This window comes from Condylura cristata, unplaced genomic scaffold (genome assembly GCF_000260355.1).
Source record: "Condylura cristata isolate star-nosed mole 26May11 unplaced genomic scaffold, ConCri1.0 scaffold00030, whole genome shotgun sequence".
Classification (NCBI taxonomy): domain Eukaryota; kingdom Metazoa; phylum Chordata; class Mammalia; order Eulipotyphla; family Talpidae; genus Condylura; species Condylura cristata.
In genome coordinates, this window is record NW_004567131.1 from 21,000,004 (window position 1) to 21,014,856 (window position 14,853).

The 14,853-nt window shown below is 39.3% G+C and overlaps 1 protein-coding gene across 2 annotated transcripts in view; it reads left to right on the plus strand.

Annotated features, from left to right (window-relative positions):
* The first annotated feature begins 13 nt into the window (after nucleotides 1–13).
* Nucleotides 14–14,853, plus strand: part of CACNB2 (calcium channel, voltage-dependent, beta 2 subunit) — a 291,502-nt gene continuing 276,662 nt past the window's right edge. For both annotated transcript variants that reach the window (XM_004691286.2, XM_004691283.2), the window contains exons 1-2: nucleotides 14–154; nucleotides 10,282–10,374. In XM_004691286.2, coding sequence (XP_004691343.1) covers nucleotides 35–154; nucleotides 10,282–10,374 — 213 coding nt within the window. In that variant the 5' untranslated portion in view covers nucleotides 14–34. The remainder of the gene's footprint in view (nucleotides 155–10,281; nucleotides 10,375–14,853) is intronic.

Below are 14,853 nucleotides of genomic sequence, written 5' to 3' on the forward strand. Positions count from 1 at the left end.
GACCGGCCGCCCGCTGGCAGCCGACTTTCCGCCGATGGTCCGGAGCGAGATGGCCAAGTCGCCTCCCACAGCGGCGGCGGCGGCGGCGCAGGAGCTCCAGATGGAACTGCTGGAGAACGCGGCTCCCGCGGGGGCGCTCGGAGCGGCCGCACAGGTAGCGTGAGGCGGCGCCGGCTCCTTTCTTTGTGAGCCGCGGGGCCGCGACCTTCCCCTCCCCGCGCGCGTCTCCGCCGGGACCCCTCGCCCGGCGCCCCCTGCCGCGCGGGTCTCCCTGCCACCTCCTCCGTCCCTCGCTCTTTGCCACCACTGCTCTCCCGGCCTCGGCGACCCTCCCCTCTTCGCCTTTCCCCGGTGCTTCTCCGGCTTCCATCTTTCTCTGCTTCGGAAAAGCAAGTAGCAAGGGGCGAAGGAGACCTCCCGGGCCGCCCGGGGCAGCCTCCTCGCTCTTCCCGGGAGAGGCACATGGGGAGACATGAACCAGGCGAGCGGACGGGACCTGCTCAAGATCGTGAGTCCGGGGGGTGGGGGCAAAGGGGCTCCCTCAGTTCTGCTCCCACGCCGACCCCTCTGGACTAGCTGTGAGCGGGCTGGGAGTGGGGGTGCTGTGGGGCGGGGGCTTCTGCTTCTGCCTCCCCGGAGCGCCTGGGACCTTGTGCCGCCTTGACAGCTCGGCTGTGCTCTGGCGCTTGCCAGGCTCGTCCGAATCCTCCCTTCCTTTCTCTCGAGGAGAGAGAGTTGGAGGCGCCAAAGTTTTTATTTTTCCTTGCCCCCTGAAATGTTAGCCCTTTCCAGGACCACCTTCTTATCCTGTGCGTGTGAGCGGCTTCTGGGAAAATTCTGGTTTGCTGCTTATTTTGAGATAGGAGATGTCAGTTGTGGGCATCAGGCAATGATAAGGTAGCTTTTACGTAAGGCTTTGGCAGGTACAGTTTGGATTACAGACACCTCCAGGTCTCAGCGGCAAGGCGTCTCCCAACTTTTATCCTAGCAGGGAAACGACTTAGACTCCCAGCTGTGGGCTGCTTGGCAGGCGATGGGAGGAGGTTAGGGTTACATTTCACGCATCATTCTAGAGAAAAGTCTCTTCTTTGCTTAACGACGTTGGCTTGTTGATTTCAAGCCAGTCTTTGCCAAATTGTGAATTCTCCCCCTCCCCCTCGCCTCCCTCCCTATCCCCTCTCGGCTCTCTCATTCCACTCCCCTCCCTCCCCCTGGGCTAGGCTCCTGCTTCCCTTTCTCTCCCTCCCTCCCTCCCTCCTCCAAGAAAGAGTTGGATCACCTGTGTCTCCTCCTAGACGCTAATATACATGTATATATCCACAGTTTATATATGTGTATAAAACAATGTATTTGAACACATATATTGTTATATATGAATGTATATAACAAAGTAGAGTATGTTAGAATTTTATTTACCTTAATAATGAGGACTTTGGTACAATGGAACTTTGTAATAGACATTATTAATGTTCCTGTTGTTCTGACTGGTGCTGGAAATTGCTCCAGAAATGTTGATACTGTTAATAATGGAGGTTCCAGACATAATTGTGGAATTTAATTTAACTTTTTTCCCCCCTGGGAAATAAAAGTTCTAACTTAAAACATGTATTTTACTTTGATTTGAGAAGGAGACGACTGTAGAAACCAAAATCTTATATAATCAGAAATCCATATATATTTGTGTTGTTGTTGTTGAGGTAACACAAGCTAGATGTGTTGTTCTGTCTTGGACTGTTTGTGCAGAGAGGATATGTGGAAATAACCACCTGCATTTCCATTTAGACTCTGCCAGTGGACCTGAATTCTTACCACCACATGTCATATTTGTTCTAGACGCCTGATTTTATCTAGACACTTATGAGGTTAGATCAGAGTGAAGAATGTTCTTGGAGACCTCCATTATTCCAGGATAAAGGTCTCAAGTATTGATAGAGGAAAGGACTTTTAGATCCTTTATTCTCTTTGATCTTTCTTAGAGATTTAAAAAAAAGATTGTTCTTATGGTAAAAGTAGAATTCCTGAATTCTTGGAGATTAATGTTAGAACTGATAGAAAACTTGACAGCGTTTGAATAAGCAATACTAATTTACCTAGTGATTTATATGGTTAACAAATATATATTATGCAACTGCAATGTGGAAATAACTCGGAAGTGAGACGATGCAACTTCTGCCTTAAAAGGACTTAAATTCCAGTAGCTGCAAGTGTAACAAATGTATGATGGTTGTATGATATGGAGCTATTAGAATAGTCCCATGATTTATATGTATTTTTTTTAAGATTTATTTATTTATGCATACAGTACGGGGAGGGGGGTGTTACAGCCAGAGGTGCAGGGGCAGTGAGAGGATTCACCAGAGACAGTGGGGAGCAGAACAGGCTGACTGACAAGTACACTGCTGAGGGGAGCAGCGGGCTGATCAGGAGAGGTCTGCTGTGCCATGTGGGTCACCTCAACCTTGTGAATCACCACTGGGGCAGGGTATCGAACTCATGCTGACGTGGCTTTAGCTTCTTAATGCTGCACCACCAGGGAGGGCCCTATATGTGGTTTTAAAGGAATAATGATAACAATTGTATTTGGAGGAATCTATACAGATTCACAGAAGGGTGGCATTTGAGAAGCAATTGAAAGATGGGTCAGGTTACATTAAAGATTATTCAGTGAGGTGTTAGGAAGCCATACATGAAGCAGAGTCACAGAAGTTAGAAGTCTTGTAGCAGACAGTTGTAATCCCAACCATGAAAATAGTTGGAAAGGTACAGGCTGGGCTTAGTTAAGTTGTTAAGGCAATTTGAGACCAGATCTTGGAAATTAGAGTCTGTAATTCCAAATTGTGTCGAGCAATAGAAGAGTCGTGGATATGGTTCAATGAAGGAGTCACATAACAGCTCATTCAAAAGAGTCACCTGGGAATGTTCTGTAAAGCAGTGTGGGTCTCAGGAGTCTAGTGGACTTGTAGGAGGGAGACTGATGAAACAGAATAAGAAGTGGTAAGGCCTCAACTACAGAGAGATAGATAACTACAGAGGAAAGATAATGTATATGACAGGTCTGTGTCTGAGACACTTCAAAGATTCCGTCCATAAGAACTGGCAAGTGGTTGCACAGATAAATGAGAAAAAGGAGAAAGAGAGGGCTGGATAGTTTAAGCAGGTAAGAGATATAAATATTTAACTGTGTCATCTATCTTCTTGCTCTCACTATCATCTAAAAATGAAAGCAGTTTTCTTTGACTTGTGTTCATTTCACATCCGTTATTTGAGGAAACATTGCTTTGTTTATTTTATAGCTAATAAATCACAGCATCGCAGGAGTGTGAAAACTTGGCAAAAATACCTATTCTCTTCTCTCTCTAGGTAGGACAGCCAGCAGTAAAACTGCCCGAGAAGGGAGGCTGTTTTAGCATCATCCCACTTTTCTGTGACACTAATAGTAATTCTTCTTAGAAATAGATTTTCATTTGCAAATAGTACTTCAAAGCAATCATTGGTTTCTAATATCCTTATTACTTCTGCATAATATTGTAAAGTTCTGTGTGAGTGAAGCAAAAGACATATACTCAGAGACTCCCATTTTTTCTGTTTTTTTTTTAATTTTTTAATTAATAATTCTGCTAGGAATTGTGAACCCCCTTTTCATGCATTGCCATGAATAAAATGGCTACATGAAAAGTAAGTGGCAGTCTAACTGCAAATTCTCAAAAGTTCTGCAGTAAGCAAATTGCTTCATTTTTTGAACTATTTGTTGAACAGTTCTCATGTAGGATTCTCTAGGTCTTCACTGTCCACTACAGTGGTCCACTGCAATAGCCACTACCCAGGTGTGGTTTTGACCATTTAACATATGACTAGTCCTAACTGAAATGTGCTGTAAATGTACACAACAGATTTCAGAGACTTATTAAGAAACAAAGTCTTCTAAGTCTCAGCACTATTATCACTAAGTCCAGAGTCCCATCCCCAGCCAGGGAGGTGACCCACAAATAGCGGGCAGATCTCTCTTGTCTTGCCCACTGCTCTCTGAGCAGTATATTTCAGTGAATCCATCTGTTCTGCTCCCTGCTCTGTCTCTGGTAAACCCTCTTGCTCCCTGTAACTCTGGCCTGTACCCCAGTAGTTCTATGCATAAAGAAAAATATTTTTAAAAATAAAAATTGAGCTGATTTCTTAAGGAAAAGTCATCTCAGTAATTTTTATATTGATTACATGTTGCAGTATAATATTTTTATATGTTAATTGGGTTAGATAAAATTCATTATTTCAACTGATTTTCACCTGTTGCCTTGTATCTTTTCCTTGTGGCTACCAGAGCATTTCAGTCACTAATGTGACTTATATTTCTTTTGGACAGCATTAGTCTACATGGCACTGGTAATTTTCCAAGGAGTTGACTAGATCCTGGATGAAGGCTGGTTGGATGGGAAGTAGAAGAAAGGGCTTGAGAATGGGGTGGTGACAGGAGGAAATGGAAGAGAAACAAGACCAGTATCTGAGCACGTTAGGTCTCAAGGAGATTGTAACAGCCACCTGCAGTCACACCTGAAAATGAACAGACAGTAACCAGAGGGCCTGTTTGTTTTGCTCCTAGCAACAGAATCCAGCTGGTTCCACCCCAGCTGAGTTTGCCAGATGCTTTTCAAGCGTGCTGTAGTAATACAGCCCAGTAATGGTAACATCCTGAGTTGCTGAAGCAAGGAGCTTTATCTAAAAGGGCAACAGCCATTCTCCCCTGGCTCTTGAACCAAGTTAAAACCATTTTCCAGAAACATTCTTAGTTCAGAGATACAGTTTAATCTTTTGCAGGCTCCAGATACTATGGTCATAGATCCGTTATGTTTCGTGTTTTTATGTCTTGTTAAAGATCTTCACTCCTGGGCCCTTGCTGGTAGTACAGTGGGTCAAAGCACAGCACTAAGAAGCTATCTGAAGCCACTGCAGCACGAGTTTGACACACACACACACACACACACACACACCACGGAGCTGACCCACATGGCAGCAGACCTCTTCTACCCACTGCCCAGTAGTGTATTTCAGTCTATCTGCCCATTCTGCTCCTTGCTCTGTCTCTGGTGCATTTTCTCACCCCCTCCTGACCTCTGGCCTGTACCCAGTTCTTGTATGCATAAATAAATAAATATTAAAAAAAAAAAACTTCACTCCTGAACACTACTGCTTTCCCCTACAATGGTATTTTTGTGCTGATGTTGCACAGGAACATTTAGGACACATGCCAGTCAAAGTTCCTGAGTCTTTTAAAACCGCAAAATGTAATATCTGACTAGGTGGGTGATATGAGGTTTAGTTGTTCTTGTAGTCTGCATTTCTATGTTTTATCTTTTTATGGAAAGATTAAGTTGATCTGTTACTGTATTTAATTCCTTTAAAATAGCCAGAACATAGTCCTGGTTCTTTCAAGAAAAGCTGTACAAAATTATCTTAACCCTATAGGGAAAGGGTCATAATTTTCCATATTGTAATATCAGGCTATATCAATTTCCCACAGATAGTATCTGACATACATTTACTTTTATGATTACAGGAAGTTAAAATTACTATGTCACCATTTCAGTGACTGTCTCTTAGAGTTCTTTCCAAGGTAGATTGTGAAAGAGAGTGAGATTAACCCTCTCATTCCCGCGCCCTCCCTCTCTTCCCTTCTCCCTTCTCTGACAGTGAACCCCCACATCCCAAGAGCTCTTTTTTATGCTCTTGATTCTTTTCTGCTTTTGTGTAAATGGATCCATTTGGAAAACACCTTTGTTGCCTTTTTTCTATTGAAGATAATCTTAATTATTCTCTGTTAGTAAAGGACCTGACAGCCGCCTTCACACTAAGCTATTGGTAAATGAGATTAATGTCCTCTTTGGGTAGCTTTGGCTTACTTTGCTTTAGACCAAAAGATGAGGAAAAATCCCCACAGGTCCAAGAGATAAATATCAGTGAGTACTGTGGAAAGGGATGAAAAGTAATTTCAGGCTTGCACATTATGCTTGTGGGGGCAGTCTGTAGGTAAGAGAAGAGTCACCATGTTCATCAGCCACAGAAGCAGCCTTATACTTAACGGTATCCCCAGGTGACTCAGTCCTCTGTGTGCAGGACGAAGCTGAAATCTCCAAACATCCCGCAATTTCTATCATTAACTACTGTTGTCTACCTCAGTCACACAGAAATTAGATTTCAATTTCTTGTGGAAATGTGAACAAATGTTTTCGGCTGAATTTAAGACTAGAATATCAAGTTATGATTTGGAGGGGTTATTTAGTTTCACAGAAGACTCCATACACAAGCAGCTGACATTAACATCATGAATGTTGCCTTTCTTTTTCTAAGACTTTTACATACTTGTGGAAATTAAGAAGAATCTTATGAGTGTCTGAAAAATTACTTCACTTGCTTGATGTTTTAGGCGAAGTAAAGGAATTCCAATATATAGTTTTTGTTTTTCCTTTGTGCTATGGTGACATGGTTTGTTTCATTAAGCTCCATATAATTAATAGGGAATGAATGGAAATCAGTGACTTTTTTAGACTGCTTTCCAGGAAGAATTTGGGGTCTGCATGTGTCCAGGAGAATATTAGGGATTACATTTTGTACGCTGGCGAAATCCTTTTTTTTTTTTTTTTTTGTTTTACCTCTCCCTTTAATTTCCTGTAACTTGGGTAACTCAGTACACTATTACATTTATCAAGTGTTTATATATTTGGCATATTTTCTAAAAAATATTTAGAAAAATCATTGGTCATAAAAATAGTTGCATTTGAAGTAATAAATTAACTAAGAAAACTATACTGCTTTTCCAAATTTAGTCAACTAAATTTTTGAATACTTAATCTTTCCTGTCTTTTTCCATTTGCGGGTGGTTTGGCCTTCACTTTTTTTTTTTTTTTCCTTCTGATGAAACACTCTATTTTCAAGGATTTAGAGTAACTCATAAAACAAGTCACTCCAGCAAGATGGACTTAATTTTAAATATGCATTGGATTAAAGGAAAGTTTATTTTGTAATGGTGCTATAAATTTTCAATAGTACATTCTAAACTATACAAAAGCGGAATATTAGCTTTCCAAAAGATGTTTTTACCTTTTTCTTGATCTTGGATATTGTTATAAAAAATAACTAGTCGTGGCCCTCCCTGGTGGCGCAGCGGGTTAAAGCACTGCACTGAGAAGCTTAAGCCACTTCCACAATGAGTTCGATTCCTGCCTGCCCCGGAGGAGTCCACATGGCGCGGCAGACCTCTCCTGACCTCCTGACCCGCCCACTGCTCCCCTCAGCAGTGTACTTCGTCGATCTGCCTGTTCTGCTCCCCACTCTGTCTCTGGTGACTCCTCTCACCCTCCACATCTCTGGCCTGTACCCCAGTTCTATATGAATAAATAAATAAATCTTTAAAAAAAAATAACTAGTCGTTACCTTTTTCTTGATCTTGGATATTGTTATAAAAATAATAAATAACTAGTCGTTGATAAGTCATTCTGCAGTTAAAGAGCTAATTATAGAAAAATTAGTAAAATAGGAATAATAGCAGAGTAGAGGTATACTGTAGCATATCTACTCTTGGGTTTTAATTAATATGATAGATACTGATTAAGGCTTGTGATAACACTGTTAAGGTAAGAACAAGTTAATACTTTAAATGAATCTTCCCTCATAAATCTGACAGATTGAAGAAAATACATTTTTTTTTAAGAACTAGCAAAAGTTTGCATATGACTCAGTGCACTAGTTTATTTTTTCTGTGCAAACTGTGTCTTGGTACAGTTAAAGTTCAACTTTGTACAGTTAAAAACATCATATAGTACATGATTTATATACAAGGATGCAGTGAATACACCTGAAATCATGTTTATGAATAGTTTTCCCAGGGACCTGGAACAATTAACGTGACTTTTTTACAGGGGTCTAATTTCTGGCACAGCACTGCAAACTCTCCTGGGACTGAATGTCTTAAATATGTGTTATTTTCACACTGCCTGTACTGTAATTGTGAACAGTCATGGAGAAGCTTTAGAAACCAAAGCAGTTGAATAGTAAAATAAAACACATTTATCATTTAAACTCTGAAACAGGGCCCTCCCTGGTGGCACAGCGGTTAGGACGCAGCATTGCAAGCTGGCTGCAGCCACTCCAGTGCAAATTCAATGCCCCTGGAGGTGACCCACATGGTGCAGCAGACCTCACCTGTCTCTCTCGCTGCTCCCCTTAGCAGTGTGCTTTGTCCATCTGCCTGTTCTGCTCCCCACTTTGTCTCTAGTGAATCCTCTCACTGCCCCTGCACCTCTGGCCTATAGCCCAGTTCGCTCTGTGTAAATAAGTAAATCTTTAAAATAAAATCTGAAAAAAAAAGGACCATGATAGAATCTCAGAGATACTCTTTCTATTTCAAAGTAGTACTAGATAGACACATGATAATGGGATGAAATTATATTTTGTGTTTGTTCTCAAAGATAATTTATCTACTCAGTATTTTCAGGGTAACAAATTATTTCTATATGAAGTAATGTAATTTTTTTTTAACTTCAAAGAAAATTTCATACTTTTAGTATGCTTAAGCTCTGGAAGACACTTCTGTCCAAACCTTTGCATAATTATTGGAAAAGGAAGAACAGTTGTTGAAAGAATGTTACTTTTCAACAGTTTACTAACTAATGTTTACATAAGTAAGAAGAATAAGCTATTAAGTGTTAAGAACCTTGTATAATATATTATGAAAGCCCAGCCTAGGCTGTCTTTCCTTTTTTGAAGTTGAGATTGTTAATTAAATGCCATGGAAACACATTCGTATTATATAAATCCGTTAGAGACTTGGAAGAGAACAAACATATTTAAGAAAGATTTTTGCTTTCAGATTATACCACCCTCTCACTGATTGCAAATTCATCTAAATTACTCATAACACAAATGTTTGTAATAGATTTCAGCTTGCCTAAGTGCTATGTATATTATGGTTTATAAGATATTTCCATTTTAATGAAAACCATATGAATATATTAAGTATAACAAGGTAACTTTTTAAAACCCAAACATAATTTTTTAAGTAAATTTTGTAAATTCTGGTACTATAATGAAGTCTCGGTGAGTCTAATTATTCTAAATATATTATACACGGTAGCCCAATTTTTCCCACCTAAAATCCTAATGTGGGCATCACTTTTTTAATGTATTATTTTGAGTCATAGCCCTATGCTAGGTCTCATACTAAAGGCTATAAATACATTATTTCTTTTACTACTTAAAACAATCCTGTGAGCTAAGAATAAAAAATCCTACATTTTTAAGGTGATAATTGGATAATGAAAGTTCATAAATTTGTTCAAAATCTCCTCTAGCAAAATTTCAACCTCTGCATATTTAACTATAAAGGTCTATGTTGAGATGTTTTTCAGTATATTTTTTATCGATGTGTAGTTTATTCTTAGTGCTCTGTATATAAGCTGTAGATATAATAGGAAAAGCAATTTCATTTGTAGATGTTTGAGTTTGGCCCAATACTATTATTGAAACAAATTGTCAGTATTCTTTAGTTATTATATTATTTCATGACACTTTTTTTCTTGCCTTCAACAGTATTACTAAGTTGTTAAAAAGCAAGATTTTACATCACATTTAAGTACTACAACAGTGGGCCAAAAGTTTTCACAAAACATTTTACTTTCTATTTTATCATCTCTCAAATCAGTCTCTAGTTCCATAAAATAATATAAAGGATTGACAATGTGCTTCATTCAGGTTCTATCTAGAGCTTTCCCTCTATATATATGTAGATGTGTGTAGAGATAGGTAGATATACCTATGTATATCTATAAATACCTATATATGTTTAAAGGTAATCCAAGTTAAAGGTGCAAAATGTTCTTCAGCCATTATGTGCAGTTTTTGCAAGTATCACTCCATATATAAAAAAAAACTACTGATTAAAATATGAAAAGAAGCCAAAAATGGATGCTTAACATCACTGAAAAATATTCCTTGATGCATACATCTCTTGCATTCATGCTATATGAGAAGTTTTGACAAATTATGAGTCTCTTACACCTAAGTGTTTGCTACTAAATGCTCTGCTTTGGTGTCTTTTGCCTCTTATACTAACAGATAACATAAATTGTTTTAATTTATAGATATTTGTGGTCCCACTGATAGTCCCTTCCTAATAATTCCCATATAATGGCATTTCCATCCTTTTCTTGATTTTGTCACTTTCTAGCTCTAACTAAACCTGGATTCCTGTTAGAAGGTCTAATACTAACCTCAAATATCTTTTCTTCTTTTTTGTAGTCATATGGAAAAGGAGCTAGAAGGAAAAACCGATTTAAAGGATCCGATGGGAGCACTTCATCTGACACTACCTCAAATAGTTTCGTTCGTCAGGTGAGGAAACTTACTTTCATGGTTTGGAGAAGCATATTAAAATGAATTTGTTGTTTTTTTGTTTCCCTTAAGGTGGTTATAAAATCACTCTGAAGATATGTATGGTTTGTGTGTTTAATTGTGCTTATATTTAAAGTGAAATTATGTGCTTTAATGTCATAATTAAAATATCTAAATTTTAAAGTGAGGTTATGAGTAATAACTACACTCTTTCTTGGCAAGTTCGAGAAAGACAGGTGTCAAATTCATCACAGGAGATTTCTTTCCAACAGAATGAGTGAACTCTAGCAGAAATAATGGCAGGATTTTTTTTTTTTTTTTTGAGGGAGACATGGGGCCCTGGACAGGCAGAGCATCAGCTAGGGACTTAACACATTTGTAATCCTCTAGCTTGATCTTTCTTTCTATTTGGGACTTGGATTTTATCTCTTATATTGCCCCAATTACGTTTTTTTGAGGTACAGATGATTCGGACTTTAAAAGAGAAAATTGTTCTTGGTCTTGACTTGATTGAGGCAACTTACTCGAAGGTTAAAAAGAGTGTGTGCTCTCTTTGAGACATTACTGAAACTACCTTTGAGATGTAGTCTTTACTTCAGCGAACACATTATGCCGAGAAGTTTGGAACGGACCCTACATAGTGAGTGCCAGGATCCCTAACATAGAACACTCATATATGGTCATAATGAGCCCTTAATTGCCAGGACAACCAGCCTGACCTTCCAGGATGATGGGAAATATGTCAAGGCTAAAGTTTCATCAGGTGCAAGTGAATGTTTATCTTCACCCTAACACTTCTCGGTGGAGAGGAGATCATGCAGGAGGGAGCCCAGAAAGAACCTAGCTCCTGTGCGAGAGAACACCAGCTTGTGACTAGTGTGCACCTCAATAACCTCGTCAGTGAGAGCGCTCTCCCCTACACAGCAGTTGTCATCGGGGCCTGTGTCGGTTGCTCCACTTCTTTTGAATGCTACTGTCCTCACTGCTTCTTGTGTTCCTTTCCTCGTGTCTCTCTCTGTATTAGTAACAGCGGAGCTAAAGTTGTTTATCTGTTGTGTCCTCAGTTTTGTTCTTGGCTGGTTGCGCCTCCCTACATTTTCCTCACACAGAGGATGCTGTAACTCATCCATCGGTCTCCTTGTGTGACATCAAGCGCACTGATGTTCTGTCTGTGCCACGGTAGGCAATTGGGAAATTTTGGGATCTGGTGTATTCCCAATTGGGAATTGTTTCAATTGCAGGACATTAGAAAAAGAGAGTTTCTGGAGACAGAGTGGAGCTTTTTTACTAGAAGGAAGAAGGTGTAGTCAAGTGAGACCCAGCCCTAGAGCACATTTCTCCTGGGGTCAGAAGCTTCGGAGGGTATAGGAGGAGCTGGGGTGTCTTCTTGGCTTGATGCCATCATGTGCAGTTTCTGCGTCAAGGTCCTGAGTATGAATGAAGAGCCTGGAGAAACAGTTACTTAGTTTAGGTGAGTCAGTTATAAGACAGTTGTCTCTCCTATACGCTTTTCCTTTTCAAGCATCCGTATTTATTCTGTCTGTGGGACAAGGAGATTGAACCTGGGAGATAGAATCCACGACTCTGAGTCACCATCTCAGTGATGAACACTGGAGGAGCTGAGGCAGAAAAAAGTAAGATTTTGTAGGATGCATCCTAGCTGCAGCAAAGCCACACGAAATGACGGGCAGTGTGTGGAAACTGCATGGAAAGGAGCACTGGTGTGTTTCAAGAGAGCAAGATGCCGCGAATAGTACAGAAAGCTCTTATTATTGCCTCTTTTAGCTCTGTAAAAATGTCATTTAAAGGCAATCGCCAGACCCCATTTTCCATTTGGCTCTTTGGCGCTGAATTCTCCTTTCATGGAATTTTGAGAACTTAATTCCTGGGGCTGGGAGCGGTTGCCACACTGCATATAAAGTAGCTGGAATTTGTCTTTCCTCATGGTCATTTCCTTTTGACTTTGTGTTCTTGGTGATGTCTGTGAAATTCTATGCTTGAAACACAACTAAAAATGTTAAAGAGAACTGTTAAACTACTTAATGTAAATTTTGATATTTATTGCCAAAACATATGTGAGCTTGTACAAAGACAAAAAGAAATCTGTTCTAAATGTCTGTCTCATTAAAATAAAAGCCTATCTGTTTGAATTTCAGAAGGAGGGGCATGGATTTGGGGTAATGATAGCATAGGCATCAGGAACTCTGAAATGTCATCTTGCTTCAGTCACAGAACAACCAGCATGTTTAGCTGAGTTTAAAACTCTATTTTTCCTTTGGTAATTTAATCTTCATTCGGGTAAATTAGCACTCATAGTTTGCTTATTTGACAATAAGCAAACAAAACCATGCTGTAGCTAGATATTTAATAGAAAAGGTTTCATCAGAGTATTTGTATAAATATGTGGTAGATAGTAACAAGTAAGCTTATATTGGATTATTAAATAATTTGAGAGAATACCTTTTAAATGTTCTCCTTTTGTCATAAGTAGGTGTTTTGATTAAAAAGTGACTTGCATGGGTATTACTTGTCTGTGTATTGGCAAATAGATAATTTTCATAGGTTCAGGTTTTTGGTCAATGTAGCTGCAGTGTTTTATGCCTTATAATTACATTCTATCCTTGCTTTTGCATTAAAAAATAATTTCCAGGCTCACTCATCTGTATTTGGCCACTTAAGTTTCCAGAATTTAGTGATGATAAATAGTGCTGCAATGAACATGGAAGTACCTGTTTCCCTGCAAAATAGTATTTTGTAATTTTTTGGTAGATACCTGTGAGCAGAACTGTTGGTATATGTACTCAAGGGAATACTACTCATCTGTCAAAAAAGATAAGCTCTTGTCATTTGTGGCAACATGAATGGAATGACGGTGAAGTAAATCAGGAGAAAGACTAATACCAGGAGGTGTCTCATAGGTGGAATACAGAGAAGTGAAACAAAAGATCACAAAAAACAAAACTAAGAATTAACCTTGGAAAACTGATTACAGAAGTGAGGCTACCAGAGGGGCAGGAGAAGGGGGAGGAGTAAGAGCAGTGTGAGAAGAGAGCACCTGCATTTGGTGAGGACTTCGGGGCTCTTGTGGGGAGTGCAGATGATTAACACACCTGTGGGGAGATTCTGTACTGCATAACACCTAATACACAAGCAATGATGTAAGCCAACGTGATAGGAAAAAATAGTGATAAAATGATTTCCATATATTTTTGAAAACTTTAGAATTCGATTTTTATAAACTATTATTTATAAAAACTTTGAACACGTTTAGCAAACACTAGGTACTTTCGGGTGTCCTTCGTGATACTGAGATTTAAAAGTTTTAGAGATTGAAAACGTGAAAATTTTATATTACAAAAAGGAATTAAGAACTTAAAAAAAATAACTATTAGAATATCATAGAACTTGTTAGAGACTGAATTTTGTCCACTCCTCTCCTGTAGTTCACATGTTGAAGCCTTAACCCTCATTGTTTTCTATATATCTGGAGATGGGTTTTTAAGGAGGTAATTAAGGTTAAATGAGATAAGAGTAGGGCCCTCATTCCATAGGTCTGGTGTCCTTCTGAGGGATGGACACTAAGAGTGTGTATGCCAAATAGAAAGACTTAGTGACTGTCTGCAAGTCAAGGAGAAAGGGCTCCCCAGAAACCAACCCTGCCAGTGCCATGAACTTGAACTTCCAACAAACTTGTGAGAAAAAAAACTTCTGTTGTTTAAGCTACCAAATATTGATACCCTGTTTGGATGGCTCTAACAGGCTAATAAATATAACACACACACACATATGCACCACATAATTGGCTTGGAGTCTGCCTTTTTAAAATTCAGAAATAAATGTTTTTATAGATAGGTAACATACATGCTAGAAAACGCACATATCGTAACTGTTCAGGCTGATGGGAATTCACAAAGTAAACACATAGACATGTGTTTTCCTTTAGTCCCTGAAGGAGAATGACAGCCATCACAAAGTCACTTTTTCAGTCTTAGGTTTCATATTTTTAGTTGAACCATTTTACCATAAATTAACCAACAGCTAGTTTCCTGATCTTTCACATCATCACTTGTAAAAGTTGGTGAAGGGTGGGGATTGAAGGGTATATTTTTTGTGGAGTCCATTTCCAATAGGGCCCTAGTTCATGCTGGCGTTTGGGGTAGGGACTGGTTTCTGAGTGTTGCGGCCAAGTGGCCACTGTCCACAGGAGTTGTTGGCTGCATGTGACAGACATTAGTGGAAACTCCGCAGATATGAGAAAAAAGGTTGCTTGTAGGTTCTGCTCAGTATAAGCTAGTGAAGTGATGTCCTAGTTCAGCCTCTATCAAACCTTTCAAAGAATTTATTCTTGCATATAGTTTCCCAAAATGTAATTAGAAGAAAATTATAGCTTATGTGTTTGTTTTTTAAGCCTCTGTCTTTTTTATTGCAGATAAAACATTACCTGTATTCAGTATTATTCACTATATGCGGGTTTTAACA